General features: G+C 37.2%; 2 protein-coding genes across 3 annotated transcripts; both read right to left on the bottom strand.

Moving 5' to 3' along the window:
* Positions 1 to 46: 46 nt before the first annotated feature.
* LOC311093851 (uncharacterized protein) lies at positions 47 to 14,249 on the bottom strand. 2 transcript variants are annotated; one of them, XM_084131457.1, is made up of 5 exons: positions 13,984 to 14,249; positions 10,709 to 10,837; positions 10,178 to 10,492; positions 9,801 to 10,103; positions 47 to 9,702 (listed from the first exon to the last, which is right to left on the bottom strand). In XM_084131457.1, exons 2-5 carry the CDS (start codon positions 10,790 to 10,792, stop codon positions 625 to 627), a joined length of 9,780 nt encoding a protein of 3,259 aa, XP_083987583.1. In that variant the 5' UTR covers positions 10,793 to 10,837; positions 13,984 to 14,249; the 3' UTR covers positions 47 to 624. The 2 variants fall into 2 exon arrangements, with proteins under 2 accessions (XP_083987583.1, XP_083987582.1); XM_084131456.1 differs by having other exon boundaries at positions 10,595 to 10,837; positions 13,984 to 14,190.
* A 1,025-nt stretch (positions 14,250 to 15,274) lies between these two features.
* Positions 15,275 to 17,590, bottom strand: apoea (apolipoprotein Ea). Its single transcript, XM_084131455.1, has 4 exons — positions 17,507 to 17,590; positions 17,115 to 17,265; positions 16,723 to 17,010; positions 15,275 to 15,781 (listed from the first exon to the last, which is right to left on the bottom strand). The coding sequence occupies exons 1-4, from the start codon at positions 17,547 to 17,549 to the stop codon at positions 15,469 to 15,471; spliced, it is 795 nt and encodes a 264-aa protein (XP_083987581.1). The 5' UTR covers positions 17,550 to 17,590; the 3' UTR covers positions 15,275 to 15,468.
* Positions 17,591 to 19,404: the final 1,814 nt, after the last annotated feature.

Genomic DNA, 19,404 nt, shown 5'->3' with positions numbered 1-19,404 from the left:
TTGTCAGTAACTTGTTTTGACAATATAATGAAAATATTACACATGATAAGTAGTATGTTTTATTAAAAGAAACCTGACTACAATGACAAGCATATAGAAATATTCAAATGTTCTACACATTATTTACAATATACATTATATTTGTCCCATACAGATTTTCATATATGATTGCTCTAGGTTAACCTATATTTAATAACCACCTCTCAATATTCCAAAATTTCAAAGATTTCAATTGAAAACATTTTTGACTGGGGTGACTAGCAGGTTGTATAGTTATGAAGTATAGCTATTTACAGATCCTTTACAGAACCAAACCTCTCACTGAAGGCACAAATTAAGAAATCAAGACGATAAATGTGCAGTACAGAGATGATTTGAGATAAGGCATAGTGACATGACCCATGTAGCACACGGCTAGTGGGTAACAACAGTTTAAACTAAAAGAACCTGAGGGCTCAAAGAGCATGTTAGAGGAAAGAGGTATGGTAATCAACTAAACTCAAGATCAACTAAAATACAAGAAACATTTAGCCAATACTTCCTTCAAACATGCAAAAACAAAGTGTAAATAAGATAATAGTGTCAACACTTGGGAAACCATCTACCTTCCAACATTATCAAAGATCAGTGTACTTGTACATATGCATCTCCCATTGCATGAAGTATGTAATGTTCATAAAGGCTCGGCACACTGCTAAGTTTTTCAGTGCAGTCTGCACATTCAAATCTCTCCTCTGACTCTTCTTCTTGAGCAGTCGCTTCTACCTCCATATCAACACTTGTCTCCACAAATCTAGTTCTTTGATGCGTGGAGGTGTAATTATGTTCACCATTTGCCATCTCTTTTGCGCTTTCACTTGAATTTAGGTTGGTGGTTTCCTGACCTGCTGTGGCCTGAGGTAGATGTGTGCTGTCAGACTGAGCAGTGATTTCACTGTTTGGAAGTTCAGGACTGGTATTCTGAGAGTTTGAGACCTCCTCATGTTCATCAGGGTCCAAATTAATGACTGGAATCTGTACTCTGCGACTAAAGGGCACGTAGAGTCTGTCAGGGTGGGAATAAACATACAGGCTTTCATCATTGGGTATGCCATCAAGTTTGAGGTTTGATATATGATTCCTTCGAGTGGAGGATAGGGTAGATGGTGTCTCAGTACAACAAGAATCTGACAATTTTGAGGTAGGTACCATTTCTGGATGGACATGACTCTTTGCATCTCTGGAATGCCGTATCTGATGAGCGTAGAGCAAATCCCCCGTTGAAAAGCTAGCTTTACATCTCTTACATTTGTGAGGAAAATCAAGGGGCTTTGAAGGAATATCAGGGAGGGCCGGACCATGGTATGTGGTGTGCGTTTTCAAGTGTTCCTTTAAGACTCTTGTATTTGTGAATGAGAGATTGCAAGGGAGACAAATATGAGAGGTAGAACCATTGTGTAGAAGACTGTGCTTGATTAAGTTTGTTAAACTACTGAAAGTCTTAGAACAGACATCACATTTGAGACTTTTACAAAGTTGTTTATGAGACTCACATTGGTGAGCATTTAAGCTTGGCTCCTGAATGAAGGTACTGGGACGGAGTGAACAAGCATACGCTGTCTGCCCAGCATGGTCAATCATATGTTCTTTAAAGGAGCTAAAGAAGCGAAACTGCAGATTGCACTGATTACAAGAGTAGCAACGGCTTTTTAGGCGATGATGTCGCTGATGTAGCCATAGTTTACTCCACCTTTCAAAGAACTGTCCACAATGTGCACAGGTATATCTGAAACCAGGAGCATGCATTTGCATATGAGCACTCAAAGTCCTGTTCTGCTCGAATCGCTGACCACAACGTGAACACTTGAATTTCCAAAGACTCTGAGTGGTTTCAATGCATTCTATAGAGCTACTTGTGGAAGTACATCTAACATCAGAATGAGAGGGAGATTGGGCAATTGGGAGCTTGATGGGTGACTGGGTAGAATACATTTTAGGAATTTCAGAAAGACCTCTCTCTTTTGTTTGTGTAGGTTCCACATCTATCAATTGAGGCAGTTGTGGGAGTTGTTCTGAGCTGGTCGGCATTTGGGAATTCAGCTGAAATCCTGTACTTGGTAGAGTCTGAGATGAGGTACACTTTAAAGGGTAGGTTTGGGTAACACTTTGCAAGATTTCAGAGAGTGATGCACCACAAATCTGCTCCTCCCCACTTGACTGGCAACAAACCTCACAATGAACATTCATATCTGAATCCTTCTCATAACACTGTCCACAAGAAAAACAAATGTATGGGGGAGAGCTGGTATGCGTTTGAAGATGAAGAGTGTATTGGCACCATTTCCTGAAAAGCTGTTTGCATATTTGGCACTTGAAGAATACTGGTGTGTTCACTTGACCATCAACTCCTTGACTTACAATAAAGCCCTCAATGTTACCACTTGTCCCATCATTCCTCCTTGCAATGCAAGTTTTGGATGCCTGGTGCATCCTAAGTGCAGACAGGGCACTGAATGCATGACCGCAGTGAAAGCAGGAGAAAGGGGTCTCGCCGGCATGGTCTTGAGAATGCTTTTTTAGGGCCTTCAGCTGGTTAAAGCCTTTTCCACAAATTGAACATGCATATGGTTTCACAGGCCAGTGGCTTTTTTCATGAGCTGTGAGGCTTGGCAGGTTCCAGAACTTCTTCCCACAGTCCTTACAAGTCAAGGGCTTCTCCACTTCATGTGATTGCACGTGATTCTGCAATTTGACGTGACTTACAAAGTTTTTCTTGCAAATAAGGCACCTGTAATTGTTTGAGGTCTCTGAACACACATCTGATAAAGTATTTTTCTTGTTCTTAATGCCCTTCTGTGGTTCAGTGTTTGTTTTTGATTCATGCAGGTGGACTTTAAAATGACATAGCAAATGTTCTTTCTGCAAGAATTTTTGGCTACAGCAAGGACAAGGAAAAGAGGTATCCTGTTTATGTACATTACGGTGAGACTTGAGTTTAGACAGTTGAGCAAAGGTTTTTCCACAGATCTTACATTTGTAGGGTTTGTCACCTGTATGAATGCGTTGATGAATGGCGTATGCTGTAATGTGGCGAAAGGAAACACCACAGTATTTGCATGTGAGAGGTTTCTTCATTATTTCTTTAGGCTTGGATCTCACTGTTTTCTTATTAGACACCTTGTTTGGCATTACAACACATTCCTCACTATCCTGTGTGAAGCCATCCACTTTATGTTCTGTAGATGTTTGAAATGTGTTTTCTATTTCAGACAAGTTAAGCATTTTTTTCCCGGACATTTCCACACTTTGTCCATCTGTTTCCTGAGTACATTTCAGCTCAATGTTGGGTTTAATTTTTGTATCCAGAAAAATGTGTTCTGACTCCTCTTTGACCACATTGCTAGAAATTAAGTTGCAAATTCCACTAGAGACTCCCCCAGAGAGTCCTGTATTATCAATAACCACAAATGAATGGTTTCCATTTGGTTCAGCATCATGTTCTTTGTACTTCTTGACTTCTTTCATTAAATTGAAGGATAGGTGAGTGGAAGAAGTGGACATTTGAGTGGAAGTTTTCTCCTTATCATTGTTCTCCGATGTGACTGTATTATTCTGGTCCTTAGTGGCATATTCATTAGTTATCCTAAACGTTGTCAGTAAACTTTTGGCTGGTTCAGAACAATCTTGTCTTTTGTCATTTTTGTTTTTTGTTGTTAATCTTTGAAGCTCTTCATGATCAGTTACAAGATCAGGGGGTGGTTCTTTAATTTTCCGTCTCTTCCGACCACGTTTTGCTCCTTTCACTACTTTAACTGTTGCCTTATTCTCAATCTTTATATCTGCCAGGACATCTCCATCTCGTATAGCAGTTTTTTCACAGAGATTCCATTTCTTTGCTGTCCTAGGCATAGGCAAAGATGTTTTCCCTTCCTCATTGAAATCGTTTGTGGAGTCTTGAGGGATGGAATGTATATCTGCTTTTTGAAAACCGTTGACTGAAGGTTCAGATGTTCTGCTGGATACTCTCAAGCTTGACAACTTAAGTCTTTTAAAGTTCTTCCCTTTTTTATGCTTAGGTGCAGGGATGTTGTGTGACAAGTTATCAGTAACACTCTGAAGGGATTCTGAGGGATCAGTCCCCAATTGTTGGGTAACAGTTACATTATCCACTTTAACTACCTTCCTCTTTTTAAGGGGTTGGACTTTTTGCTTCACTGGACTTGCTGCTGCTTCAACATTATTTTCTGTGCTGTTCTGACATGAAGAGAGCTCCGAGATCTGGACAGATGGAGAGGTGTTATCTTCTAAATGTGCTATAGATAACTTCTGTCTCTTGTTTTTAATTGAGGATGGTCTTCCTCGTCTTGGTGACTTTTGCTTAACAGTGTACTGGCCTTCACAATCATCAGGTTGCATGGAACTGGAAAGAGTCTCTGTGGTGTCCTGACATGAAGAAGGGTCTAAGATCTGGACAGATGGAGAGGTGTTATCCTCTAAATATGCTATAGACAACTTCTGTTTCTTCCTTTTTATTGAGGGTGGTCTTCCTCGTCTTGGTGACTTTTGCTTAACAGTTTGCTGGCCTTCACAATCATAAGGTTGCATGGTACTGGAAAGAGTCTCTGTGCTGGCCGGACATGAAGGGAGATCTGAGATTTGGACCGATGGAGTGGTGTTATCTTCTAACTGTGCTATAGATAACTTCTGTTTCTTGCTTTTTATTGAGGGTGGTCTTCCTCGTCTTGGTGACTTTTGCTTAACAGTGTACTGGCCTTCACAATCATCAGGTTGCATGGTACTGGAAAGAGTCTCTGTGCTGGCCGGACATGAAGGGAGATCTGAGATTTGGACAGATGGAGTGGTGTTATCTTCTAAATGTGCTATAGATAACTTCTGTTTTTTGCTTTTTATTGAGGGTGGTCTTCCTCGTCTTGGTGACTTTTGCTTAGCAGTGTGCAGGCCTTCACAATCAGCAGGCTGCATGGAACTGGAAAGAGTCTCTGTGCTGTCCTGATATGAAGAGAGATCTAAAATCTGGACAGATGGAGAGGTGTCATCTTCTAAATGTGCTATAGATAGCTTATGTTTTTTGCTTTTTATTGAGGGTGGTCTTCCTCGTCTTGGTGACTTTTGCTTAACAGTGGACTGGCCTTCACAATCATCAGTTTGCATGGAACTGGAAAGAGTCTCTGTGTTGTCCTGGCATAAAACGAAATCTGAGACATGGACAGATGGAGTGGTGTTATCTTCTAACTGTGCTATAGATAACTTCTGTTTCTTGCTTTTAATTGAGGGTGGTCTTCCACGTCTTGGAGACTTCTGCTCAACAGTGTGCTGGCCTTCACAATCAGCAGGCTGCATGGAACCAGAAAGAGTCTCTCCAAGCATCGTATGACACTCGATGTCTAAAGAGCCCTGGGTTGACACATTTTGAACAAATGGACCCAAGTTTGTTTTTTGTATGCGGGTTGATTTTCTTGATGTCATTACTGGTTCTTCTGGAATAACTGCTGTCCTCTGTGAGCTATCAGAAATTGTAATTTGTGTGTTGTTTTGAAAATCACAGCCAATTCTGTTATCATAAGATATATCTTTATGTTCCTCATCTTTAACTGTTTGAGTTAACAGGCCTGCTATCTTCTTCTTTCGCCTAGCTTTTCTACTCTTTGTTTTAGGGGGTTTTGTGGCTTTGAGATTTTTAATTCTACTCTCTTCCTCTTCTTTTTCAGGCTGTGGTTCTACAGTCTGACCATCATGCAGTTTACAGAAATCTTGGATCTGTGTAAAGGTGACCATGACACCTGCCTCATCTGATCCAGTGTTTTTCTCTTGAGACAAAGAAACATTAGCAAAGTCATGCGTTTCTGCAATTTGGTTGGATTGTTTGGCTTTCTTCTTCTGCTGGTCACAGCTGTCTGCTTCTAACGTTTCAAAATTCTCAAAGGCTACCTCCCGCACAACAGATGGCGTGTCAGACTTTCCGTCCTCTTGAGCCAGCTCTTGAATATTGCTTTGTTCATTATCTTCTTTTTGCACTAGCAATTGTTTCACTTTTGTTTTCTTTACCTTCTTCAGCGAGCTCTGAGAGCATGCAACATCTTCAGTGAAAACCTGGTTTCCAACATGACTTTCAGCTGATTCATTAAAAATGTCTGTTTTTATGCAAGGGTCTTGTGTTGTAACCTTACCCAGAGATATTGGTGGAGGCAAAAGTGCTGACAAAACTGTATGATGTTCAGCATGGTCCTCTGGTTGAACATTTCTGACTTTTAGTGTTGATGTCTTCTTTTTCAATTCTTCTGACTTTGAATTTGTGTTTCTGTTAGAAACTGAATATTCTTGCTGCACAGTTGCTGAAAAAGACTGTTCTCTAATTTTGCTGATTGCTTGGGTAACATGTGTTTTGCTTTTAGTGACCTTTTTACTCTGTCTTTTCGTCTTCACTTTTATCTTCTTTTGGTGTACACCATCTGAATTATCCATTTCTGTAGCTGACACAGAATCAAATGGATGGAGTTCTTGTTGCATTGATTTGGCAACTTCAGGTGTATGTACTGCTTCACCTTTAATGTCAGACATGTTCTTAGATTTTTTTGGTGTGCTGTGAGCAAATGAAGTTGAAACACATTCAGTGGCTGTAGAAGTCTGCATGACGAAAAGAGCAGTTGCATGGTTGTCCTTCACTTTCTCTGCAATTGCATTTTCCACAAGCCTTTTTTCTTTTAAAATCATCTGTGAACTGGAGGCCCCTATGTCTGCACTAGATTTTGAGGTTATTGCAACAAAATCTTCATGCTGGTTTACATTGAGTATTTCGTCTGCCTCGTTTTTAATTTTGGTTACAATCTTTTTTCTTGGCTTTTTCAGTGTTTTGGTTTGTCTAAAACAGCTTGAAGAGTCAATCTTTGAAGGTGAAATAGAATTGTCTTGTGTCACAAATGCTAATAAAGATGTGTCTTCAACCAAATTATCATTTAAGTGGTTGTCATTTGCTTTGTTTCTAGAGGGACTTTTAACTTTCACAGTCTTTTCTGGATTTGAAACCACAATAGATGCAAAATCTTCTGAAGGCAGTACAGTCACATCTTCCTTTTGGCTAGTATTGGATGTTTGTTCCTCCATAAATGTGATTTTTGTCTTTATACTTTTACTTGACGTCTTTTCTGTTTTCTTTTGGCTGACACCTGAAATGTCAGTTACTGTAGAAGACATAGAATCAACTGAAGAAATGGACTGATTCAAATGAACATTTTCACAGCTCTCACTGATTGTGTTATGAGAAAAAATTGTGTCAAATGTTTTTCTTGGACTGAACCTTCTTATAGTTGGTTGCACAATGCTGGCATCCGATTCTGAGAGTGGATTCAAAACACTTTGTTGAGCAGTTGTTTGGTCAACTGTAGGTATATGTACTGCTTTACATTTAATATCTGACCATTTCTTTTTCAGTGACTTCCTTTGCGTGCTGAGAACAACTGGCGACTCAACTTCAGTTCCCACAGTTGAAACAGAATCTATTTGCTTCAGAGTGGCTATAGAAGGTTGTAGGTCCAAAAGAGTAGTGTCACAATCATCTGTTCTAGTAGCCTTCTTTATAGATCTTTTTACTTTCAAAGTCCTTTTATTGGAAATCGCCATGTGTTCCTTAGATTTTGATAATGGTAAGGGAATAATATCCTCTTGTTGGGATTGTGTTGCCTTGTTGATATCTGCTCTTTTCTTTTGCTTTGATTTCTTTGGGTTTTTCTCAGGGCTTAGAATGTTTGAAGATTCAGTCACTGAGGTTGAAACTGAATCCGCTTGACTCAAAGGCTCTAGTAAATACTGATTATTAAGCAGACTAGTTGCATGCTCATCATTTTTGCCTTTAGAAGCTTTTATACCAGGTCTTCTCACCTTCTGAAGCTTCTTGAAGTCCATTAAGCCTGCCTCGACTTCTGTAAATGTTGTGGGTTCATCATGTGGATCACCTTTGCTTTGTAGTGTTTGCAGAGCATATTTTTTTGTTTGCAATGTTTTCGTTTTTGTAGATTTTTCTGGACTGCACTCAGCAATACTGGACTCTAATCTAGAGGTGGCCTCTTGGATTATTGCTGGGTTACTGACTTCTTTTACCAGGGTGGCGTCACTGACCTGAAAATGTGATGTACAGTCCTCTTCTGAGGACAAGACAGTGCCTTGAGACAGACACTGATTGCTAAATCTAGCAGATTTTTTTGCTTTTAAACGCAACCTTGTTTTGTTCTTCAGTTTCCTTCTAGAAACAGCCTTCCTGTCGATCATAGCGGTTGACGGTGCTTTTACCTGAGAGGTTTCAGAGCAGTTATGATCTGGTTTTTGTGAGGTCTCTGCTGTATCCGCCACTAGCTCAAGTTGTGTCATCCGCAGTTGTGATTTTCTTCTAGATGAAGGTGGGTTTACATAACCATTTGCAAGTAAGTCCTCCTCTTTCAATGCAGTACTGTCATGATTAGTCAATGAAAAGTTTTGATTAGTGTCTTCACATTCAATTGTGTCTGGTTTGTCAGCACTGTCCGAAATTACTGATCTATACACAGAACAATCATCTCTTTTATTAGATTTGTGTATTGGTCCAATTAATTCCTCAAGTTCAGATTTTTTTCTTTTTCTTGCTTTCTTATGCTTTTGCAATGCTTTCTGTTGGTTAAGCTGAGAGGAGCAATCGATCCTTGACGTGGGAGAAGGTGGAGCTGCATAAGCATTCTCAGTAGGTGGAGGAATACTGCTTTCTGAAGTAATGTTGAGAAATTTCCTTTCATTTTTTTCAGAGTTTTGTTTCTTTTCATCACAAGGCAGAAGAACTGTACTTGGATTTAATTTGCCACTTTCCTCTGGTTCTATCTGAGAATCCTTACATTTATAATCAAGGTGAATTTTGTTGGATACAACAGTTTGATCTGGTACCATCTCTGATCCTGAAGAAAAGTTTTGAATTTCACGGGCAGATTCTGTTTCCATCTTTAGACCGAGTTCAGCATTTTTTGTGTTAACTGGTGTCTTTTGAAAAACAGTTTGAATTTGTCCTGGTACAGACAGGCTGCTCTCTGAGGTCCCATCTTCTGTTGGAATCTGCAGTTTTGAGTTTTCACATTCGACCACAGCTGTATTTTGACTGCCCACTGAGGCTGGAGAGAGTACAAGATCATGATCTTGTTTTTTTAGTTTACTGCCAAAGTACTGAGTGTCAGGAAAACATGCAGCACTTTGCTCTATTAATGTAGCCTCAGAGGCATGCAGATTGCTTGTGTTTACCCTCTTGTCTTGCACATCATGCTGTAAGGAATGATCATGGGAGTTAACTGAAGCGTTTCCATCAGTAACCTCTGCTTGGTGACAGTCCTTTTGAAGATCAAGATGATGAAGACCATATACAGAAGAACCTTCAGGAACAGTTTTATTGTTTACTGTTGCATGTTTGAAGCAAATATTTGTGCCCGCAGTTTTTCTAGGACTGACATCTTTGCACGACTTGGGTCCTTGTGTTGTTCCCTGGAGGATGTGTTCATCAGACTGCTTGACCGAAGGAATACTTAGGAGCTCTTCACTTTTCATAAAACCTTCTGATGAAGAAAAAGGAGTGTATGAACTCCTATTAAATCCTGGTAAAAACCCTGGCTCATTTTCTCTGATTCCAGTCATTCCAAGTTCCTCTTTGCCTAGAGATGTTCCAACAACTAATATGCTTGGTTCATCATTTTCCCCCTGCAAATTGAGACAATAAATTGATTATTTGTTCTTTGATTGCTTGCATGCTGTTTTATAAAATCTACATTCAAAAGATTTTTGATATCAGCTCCTACCATTTCCAGAACATCTTTCTTTTTACTGATGCCATCTGACAACATTGAAATAAAGGAATCCGGTTCTCCTTTCACTCCTTGACCATCCTGCTTCTCATTTAGTTTGGATCCTGCTATCTTATAGTGGTCCATTAATGTAAATTTTGCCTCAGTTTCAGGTCCTTTATATACAGGATTTAAGTCCATTAAGGGGCCACATACATCCATGGATAAAGGCTGTTCCATTTCCATTCCATTACTCATCTCTAGAGCATCTTTGATCACTGATGTCCAATTACAGTTTCCTCGGGCCACCTCTCGGTCCTGTGAAAAAAATAATGGAGGTGACAATGGAGAAATAACATTTATTTTGGTTGTGCGCTGTAGAGGTCACATACCTTTTCTTGAGGCACATATTGGGCACATCTGGGTGGAAGCAAGTGTGTCACACTAGTTGATGCTTCACACAGAGGGTCTTTCAGAAAATCGCCTTTTTCCCTTCTCTCCACTACTATCTTTTCGTCCACTGTAGTACCAGGTTTAACGAGAGAATTATTATTGGGAGAATACGAATATTTAACAGAGCTTGTTGTCATTTCTGAGGAAGTTCCATGGTAATCTGGTAACAAAGCCTTAAATGCACCACTCATACAAGATGACAGCGATGAAATGGGTTCTCCAGCAGCAGAGCTGTCTTCTATCAAGTCATGATCCTGAAAAAAAAGGGGCAAAAAATATATTTAAGTTTAGAAGTGAGGAGCTCGATGCAACCTAATAATGTTGCTATTCAGCCTCACAATTGATATATCACTTACCTTTGGCTGTGTTTGGAGCCAGGTACTGTGGGAGAACTCTTCTGTTCTTTCTCCGTAATTCCCCTCAGCCATTACTTTATCATAATGTACAGATATATAGTTATTGTAACCTACCTCCTGACGTTCCCCTGCTATATTATAGGGAACCCTGCTGTTATGGCTTCCATGCTTATTCCATGGTGGTAACTTGTCGTCCATGGTACACAAAGGGTTGATATGATTTAAAGTACTCTCATAAAATGCCTGTAAGGGGGAAATAGTTTAGATTTAGAAATTAGAATCAGTTTAAAGCTAATTAAATTGGAAGAATTGTAGCAAAAAAAAAAAAAAAAAAAAAAGTATATATATATATATATATATATACACTTTTTTTTTTTTTTTCAGAAAACAAACAAGGCAAAACATGATGTGTGTTAAACAACAAACATAGCAGACTCTTTATTCATTTTCGTTCCATTTCGTCCCCCTACTGTATTTTCTGCGGCATTTACTTATATTCTTTCTTTTGTTTTGTGTCTGTTGTGACTTTCTTTTACAAGCAACATGGTTAATCATAATAAATGTCAAGATCTGAGAATGTTTTTAGATTTAAAAAACGTTTACAACCAAAATGAGTATTATTTGCAGACTTTACACATTTTTTGGATTTTACACATTTTTAATATTTAAAAATAAATTCTATTTAATTCTAATTATAATATATTATAATTATATTGTCATGAAAACCCATGGTTTAGCACTGCTTGTTCACACCTTAGATTTGTAAAAAGACAAAAAATAAGCGTGTAAAGCTGTGGAAAAGTGGGAGTATACAACCAACACAGACAACAACCAATAAAACACAGACCTACAATACACTCATCATACAGACAAATTAATTTTAAAATAGGAGTATAAAAAAAAAACAGTTGATTTATTTTAACAAATATAACCCTAATAAATCTCCCAAAAATCTTATCATTTAGAGACTACTAACAACCATCATTAAATCAAATGCTTAAAATGTGTGGATTAATGATGCGGTTATATCCGCGCGGCTCAGGCGGGCCAAGTAATAAAAAATAACATTCCAAATCAGGTGGATAAGAGATAAATCATTAACGTGTTGATTTTAATAAAGACACGCAACTGTCATTTCACAGCAAAATGCATAGAACTTGCTCACTCTTTTACTTTTGTTTTCAACAACAATGTATAGGTTATCTCTTCAGGGAAAACCAATCAAGGAAAACAGAGCACCTCCTAGTGGACAGTACATAAAACACAAAGGGAAAAAACCCACGAAAAATTGCTTAACTTAACATCCTTAACTAAAAATATACAGAAATTATTCTGATAAAAGTGTTTTCCAACATTACGTTGGAAATATTAAAGATTTTTCGTCAGGCACTAATTTGCAGACTCTCATTAAGCTACGCAGTGTTTCAGGAAACCCAAGAGTCTGAAGTGGATGTTGGTCAACAAAAAGACTTCAGGAAATAATATATACACATTTCACAACTTATTCAGAGAAATTATGCTGACTGTGTATGGATTTAAAGACATGAAGCTATTTTCAAGTATTTATTTTGCTCCAAGCATGATGATGCATGGTAAACTTTTTTTAATATAATATAGTGCAATTTAGTAATAGGGGATTGTATATTGTAATTATTTAATGTATATTTGAATCAATTGGTCTGAATCCCAGATAAGTTAATGCTTAATATTTCCTGCATAATTACATACATAAAGAAACCTATTAGTATTTTGTTTTAGTTCAGTTACCGGAGTCAGCAGCGTGCAGTAGACACACCAATCTTTATGATTTATATTACTTATCCTGCCTAAAAAGATCATAAACATTAGCAATAATGTTCCAAGTATCAATGTACATACAAATATTTTAAAAACGATTCCTGTGCGACTTATACGGTGCAAATTGGGTGATTTTAGGCCATTGTTTTGGCAATAAGGAATCGTAAAATGGCCGCTCGAACACTTCTGGTGGCTTCACTGTCTGAACGCAATGAGCAATCCAGACATTCATATAGATCAGTGATCTGAACGCAAAGTTGAACAGGCAGAGAGGTGAACGAACAGTGGCGAACCAATTTTGCGTGGCCACTGTAATCTGAAAAATTAAAATAGTTTATTCTCATGAATAATATAGAGAAACCAATGACGTAGACGTGTACTCTCCAGCCACGGCAGCCAATCACCACTCCAAATTAACACATATAGGCTACTTCACTATTTGTGATGTTGGTTCAACTTTGCTTTTTAAAACAGAAGTTTCAAAAAAGCTTCAGAAGTTTTTACGAAATAGTTCAAAAAAATGAACAAATAACCCATTTTCCCTTAATAAACATAATGAGTGCTACTGTTTTAGGGTTTCATGATCCTTTTAAGTGTCAGAAAATAGAACACACTGCTTGACCAAGACATTACATTTTGGCAAATGAAAATGACCATCTTGACTGCTCCATAAAGTTATAATGCTCTCCTTTAATTGATTTCATTTTAATCTCCATGCCTGCATCTTCTCTGTCTTGTATGGCAACATTTTCAAGTCTGAAACTGCCCCAACATAGTCGACATACCTCTATGGCACAGAGTAAGGAGGTAATGGTAAGACACATTTTTGTAACTTTGTTTCCATCTATTTAACTAAAATTTCTATTTAATTTTAGTGTTCAGTAATGGAATATTTTTTTTGGGGTGCAACATTACAGTGTGCAAACTGATAAATGAATTCATCAAATTAGGTAAACAAAATTATGATCTTGTAAATATATATTTGTTGATGCAAATCATTCACTTAAAGTTACTTGTATTGGTTAAAGGGTTTATTTCACTTGCGTAAAAGATTAACAAACACTGAGACAGAAATTCAAACCAGTCCTCCATAAATATGCATCCTGACAAACGAGACTCCACAGGTGATTATTTTTGATAGTTTTTTTCATGTTCATTTCAAAAACACAAGAGGAGAAAGAATTTTATTGAACGGAACTAAATTGTTTGCAAAACAAACACGGGAGTTAGGATTCAACGTGATCAGCTTATTGTGCAGTCGACCGTAAAATATTCCCAAAAGGCGTAACGTTATACTACTAATGCACAAACAGTATTCAAAAAGTAATTCGTAAGCTTTGTTTGACTAAGTTTGTTTGCTGGTCGCGCCAAAATCTTAGCTGTGTGCTAATTTGCAAACTAAACCTTATTGAAATTATATAAACTTACATGCAACACGACTTATATGGATGCTCTGTAAAAACCCCGTCTGTGGTCTGCTCGATAAAGCAGTTCTGGCAACCATTTTTTTTTTTTTTTGTATTCCTTAATAAATAATAAATAAAAAAAATTAAAAGCCACTGAGCGAAACCACAGTGGGCTAATGCACTCACCGATGCGGTCGGCGCGCTTAATCCATGTCTCGCTCGCGGTCATTTATCCTTTGCTGTTATAAGTATGCCCGTTAGTCTCATAGCGTTATTACTTGAATAGCAGTGTCGTGTAAATTATCTTTCGTGTTCAATTAATCTGCTTATGTTCCTCGTGGTGGTCTGTTATGGGGTCCTCCTGGTGTATCCAAAAAACACAACATCCGTAATAGACCGGAAGACCGAGAGGTCCGTGTGATGTGCGAGACTTGTCGGGATTTCATTTGTGTGTTGTACTGGGGAGTGCATATTCATAAAAGTTAAAAAGTGAAACACCCACACAATTTATCGTATTATAAGGGGCAAGGAAAAATGATATTTGATAAAAAGGAGAATTTAAAATCTAGTTCAAAAACGTTCTAAACTGGGATATTTGTTTTTACGTTGGTTTGAAAAACATTACCTTTTCAAAAAAAGTTATTTCTTATTAACATTATAAAACACTGCTTATTTTTAATTATAATAAAAATAAATACGTACCAAACTATGCCAAATATGCGATTTTCGAAAAGTAATGTGTTACTTTTGCGTTACTTTTTTTCCACTTGGGCTGGGCTTGTTTGTTTTGTTTTTTTTGGGGGGGGGGGGGGGGGGGGGGGAACCCTTTTTACACCAAAAGTGAAATAATAAGCATCAATGAAATGCTGAAGGACACTTACTTAACCAACAAAAACTAAAAAATCTATAGTCATTTTTGCTTATGGTTTAACTGAATCATCCAAGGTCAGAAGCAAGTACATTGGTCAATAAAGTGAGATTAAATGCATAAAAATGTGTTTTATGTAACATTTAGTTATTGAAGGTTTGCATAGTATTCTGAGTCTGCATTTCACTGATTTTATTCATTTTGAAGAATATTGAATCTTTTTTTGTGCAAGTGAGATGAGTAAATGCACGCTCACATTTAGTCTAGAACTACAATAACCATCATGTTTACACACACACACTCACACTCACACACAACGCCTCTGCACTTTTTTTGTCTCAACATGGGGACAGGAGAGCTGTCAGACAATAAATGGGAAAACAAAGTAACTTGCGTTACTTATTTGAAAAAGTAACTCAGATATTTTGTTGTAAATGTTAAAAGTAATGCGTTACTTTACTAGTTACTTGAAAAAGTAATCTGATTACGTAACTCAAGTTACTTGTAATGAGTTTCCCCCAACACTGAAAATAAGTGACATCATTGACCCATGAACATGTAGAATGAACTAACAATGTATGTGTATAACAAGGATAGCCTACTCGTACTCATTAATACATGCTGTTTTTATTAAGCTTTATATTACATAGTCTACATCTGTAGCTACATACATGTAGTACTAATGGTAGCCTAGATATATTTTTACTCATTACCTTTACATTTCCAATACATTTCTGTAAGCAAAGTTAAATGAAAAAGTCAATCCAATCATTTTTCTGAGACCTCATTCTTATGCACTTGTATTAATAGCCCAGTTGCTTCTGGACTTGAGAGAAATAGGGCTCAAACCAATTTTGTAGCTCCTCTGCCTTTTTCTGAAGAGTGTTACCCATATTTTCTTTGGTCTTCTCAATTTGCTCTCTCATGCTCTGCATTTGTAGTTCCAGTTTCTCTTTTATTCCTTCACCCTGGCTTCTCAGCAGTTCTCCCAGAGATGTCAGCTTCTCTCCAGCACGCTGTTGCATTGAAGTGAAGTACGGCTCAAGACGACCCTTCACATCCTCCATATTCTGAGCAGCACGAGACCGAACCTCCTCAAAGTATGTTTCCATTTTCCTTTAGATCAGAGGACAAATCGCTCAAAATTTAGATTTTCATAGAATATTGCAGTATAACTTTATATATGCAATTCTTATAATATATATTTTGTAAATGTAAATTAATTATAAAATATGCATATATGCATATCTATGTTTTACCGGTTTGGTAATATATTACACGTTTTTTTTCCATTTTAAACTAAGCTCATATCATATTTCATAACATAATTTCATATATTTCTTAACATATCATATTTTATATTATATTTCCCTTCCACAGAAGTAAAAATATCAAAATCGAAATGTGATTTTTTTTTTTTTTTAATGTTCGTCTTAAACTGATGAGGCATATTAAACAATGATTCCTATTACTATTAAACTAAATAATCTAAATAAGAACATTAAGTTATTATGTTTGCTTTATACACTACCATTCAAAAGTTTGGGTTTTTTTGTTTTTGAAAGAATTCTTTTGTGCTCAACAAGGCGGCATTTATTTGATCAAAAGTACAGTAAATGAGTAATATTGTGAAATATTATTACAATTTAAAATATTTTTTTATATTATAAACTTCAACTTATTACTGTGATGGCAGAGCTGAATTTTTTAGCAGGCATTATTCAAGTTCTAATATGCTGATTTAGTGCTTAGGAAATGTTTCTTATTATTATGAATGTTAAAAACAGTGGTGCTGCTTAATATCTTTGTGGAAACAGTGACGCTTTTCTTTGTTCAGTAGAAAGTTGAAAAACCTGCATTTATTTGAAATAGAACTTCAAATAATTTGTATAAATTTTGAAGAAGAAATTTTAATCATTTGAATGCATGCTTGCTAAATAAAAGTATGCCAATTAATGCCTAAAAAAAAAACGTACTCAATGGTAGTGTACTTTGTATAGAAGTGGTGCAAAAGATATGCAAAAGCTCATGTAATTAAGCTTGATACCATGACTCACTTGTTGATCTCTTGGACGTCCTTGTTAAAACGTTTCCTTAATTTCTTGGCATAGGTGTTGACCCTGTTCTTGACGTCTTCAGCGTTCTGCTCCACCATAGTCTTGAGCTCCTGGCTGTATTCAGTGACACGATCCTTAGCTTCCTCCATGTGTGTGCGGAGTTTGCTGGTCAGCAGTTGCAGATCTTCATTGAATCTCTCGGCAGTCTCCTGCGCATAGGGGCCCAGTTTGGAGTGAATGTCATCTCTGTACATTTGCAGCTCCATCATGGTGTCACCGATCAGTGTGCTGCAAAGAATTTGAAATGAATCTCAGTATCATAAATCAGCTTTCCACCAAGTCTTTGCAAATTGAGCTGCTCAAATGTTTGCTCTGCGGTAGCATTTACTCACTCTAATTCTCTGCCGAGCTGAGTGGCCTTGATGTTGTCCCTCATCTCCTCAGCCCTAGAAGTCAGCTCAGACACACGGCTCCAGAACTGATCCACTGCCTTTTCCCAGGGGCTTTTTGGCTCATCCTGAAACAGGAAGTTCCCTTGGCAGCCTGTAAAGTCAGAATGGAGACCAAATATTCTTTAGCGCTTGGAATATTTGTCAATGTAGTCCCATTGTTGTAGATACACCATATGTACAGTCAAGGTCTCAATGAAATCCATCACATAATCCGTTCAAAGTAATCCAAGTTCTAAGCATATGTATCAAATCAAACTATCAGCCTCTGTTGAATTAGCATACAATTGTAAATAAACTGTTTGTGAAGACTGGCACTGTTGATTGTCGCTTACCTGAAATTACAGCGAGAGCGAGGATTACAGCCACAAACTTCATGATTGGTTTTGGACAGTACACCAGACAGATCTTCCAATGTGTTCTGTAACGAGAGTTTTTGAAACAGCTGGTATTTATATGACTTGGATCACAGTCATGTTGATAGCCATAATGTGACTATGAACAAGTGAATTGGCAGCCTGTGTCCAAAGTTCTTCTCTTGAGATACTTGAGATAATTATCGCAGTATTCAATTCCACGTTGCATGATTAAGGTTCCAAAGGGACAAGATGTGCTATAATTCAAAACTGTTTTGTTAATAATGAATGTAGTCCAGTTGTTTAGGTGATCTTGCCAGCTCAGTGAAAGCACAGAACCAATTTGAACATTGTTCAAAAATTCATAACAATCAACGAATGAGATGGACCACATCTTAAAAAGTGAAATGTTAAAAATGGTAAGATTTAGTTATTATGTAACAAGACATTTGCTACTAAAAAGACATCTTGCCTTGCATGATTCAAGGATCAAAGCTTATCATTTATCTCTCTTCTCTCTACCATTTTATCACTTTGTACTTCACATTCAACCCATTTGGAATGAACATTGTAATGCGTTCTTTGTGTTCTGAATTGTGTTCTGGTCTGTACACTGTAATAAATATTTTCATGATTTGTCACAATTTTTCTTTTGTCAGATCAACTTAAATAGTTTATGTGGTTCAGATAACATAATAGTTTGATTTTCTGTTGATTCAACCAATTTCCTTCTTTGTATTAACTCAAATTTTGAATTCCAATGAACTCAAAATTTTAAGGCAACAAGGTACTTACTTTTTTAAGTTAAACCAACAATATTTTTTACATTGTAAGAACATGTTTAACCTATGTATCCATGTTTTCTTCTCTCCATCTATTATTGGCTTCTTTTTACAGACGGTTTTATTTTCAACGTCCATTTTACAATTACCCCTCAATTACTAGAAATATCATTGTATTATAAAATAACTAAAACATAAGACACCATGTCAGCAAACTGCTATCATCTCACAAGAGAGAATGAGTCTATTATCTTGAGCATTTCTTACATGGAGACTTTGTGCAAGAAGACTGTGATAAATGGCTGTGACTCATGTATCACACATAATAAATAGATTAAATAATAGGTTGTTTTGATAAAGGTATCTGTGTAATAGGTCTCAATTGGAGTGTACAGCGGGGGAAATAAGTATTGAACACATCATCATTTTTCTCAGTAAATATATTTCCAAAGGTGCTATTGACATGAAATTTTCACCAGATGTTGGTAACAACCCAAGTAAGCCATACATACAAAGAAACAAACAAAAATAAGTTCAGAAATTAAGTTATGTGTAATAATGTGAAATGACACAGGGAAAAAGTATTGAACACATGAAGAAAGGGAGGCGCAAAAAGGCATGGAAAGCCAAGACAACTGCTGAAAACATACAGTAATTAAAAAGCAATCCAGCCCCCTGTCAGTGGAAATTAATAACAGCTGGTTCAGTCCCAAATGATGGCCTACAAAAAGGTCTCATTGCCAAGGTGTCACACAAGACACATCTCATGATGGGTAAAAGCAAAGAACTGTCTCAAGACCTTCGCAACCTAATTGTTGCAAAACATAATGATGGCATTGGTTATAGGCGCCATTCTAAGCTTCTGAATGGTCCAGTGAGCACTTTAGGGCCATAATACGGAAGTGGAAAGACAATAATTTCACCATAAATTTGCCTCGACCAGTGCTCCTCGCAAGATTTCTGATAGAGGAGTGAAAAGAATAATCAGAAGAGTTGTCCAAGAGCCAAGGATCACTTGTGGAGAGCTTCAAAAAGACCTGCAGATAGCAGGTACTGTTGTCTCAAAGAAAACCGTAAGTAATGCACTCCACCGCC

This window comes from Abramis brama (assembly GCF_963993115.1).
Source record: "Abramis brama genome assembly, chromosome: 12".
Classification (NCBI taxonomy): domain Eukaryota; kingdom Metazoa; phylum Chordata; class Actinopteri; order Cypriniformes; family Leuciscidae; genus Abramis; species Abramis brama.
The sequence above is the reverse complement of the archived record's forward strand: the minus strand, read 5'-3'. Positions and strand labels throughout refer to the sequence as shown.

What these genes read in the sequence shown, in the direction of transcription:
- LOC311093851 (XM_084131456.1), bottom strand. Translation starts at nt 10,792, where the DNA reads ATGGACGACAAGTTACCACCATGGAATAAGCATGGAAGCCATAACAGC. An exon ending in AATATGTGCCTCAAGAAAAG is followed by an intron (nt 10,104 to 10,177) that starts GTATGTGACCTC and finishes TTTTTTTCACAG; the next exon opens with GACCGAGAGGTGGCCCGAGG. An exon ending in AGAAAGATGTTCTGGAAATG is followed by an intron (nt 9,703 to 9,800) that starts GTAGGAGCTGAT and finishes CTCAATTTGCAG; the next exon opens with GGGGAAAATGATGAACCAAG.
- apoea (XM_084131455.1), bottom strand. Translation starts at nt 17,549, where the DNA reads ATGAAGTTTGTGGCTGTAATCCTCGCTCTCGCTGTAATTTCAG. An exon ending in CGCTCTCGCTGTAATTTCAG is followed by an intron (nt 17,266 to 17,506) that starts GTAAGCGACAAT and finishes CTGACTTTACAG; the next exon opens with GCTGCCAAGGGAACTTCCTG. An exon ending in CAGCTCGGCAGAGAATTAGA is followed by an intron (nt 17,011 to 17,114) that starts GTGAGTAAATGC and finishes AATTCTTTGCAG; the next exon opens with CACACTGATCGGTGACACCA.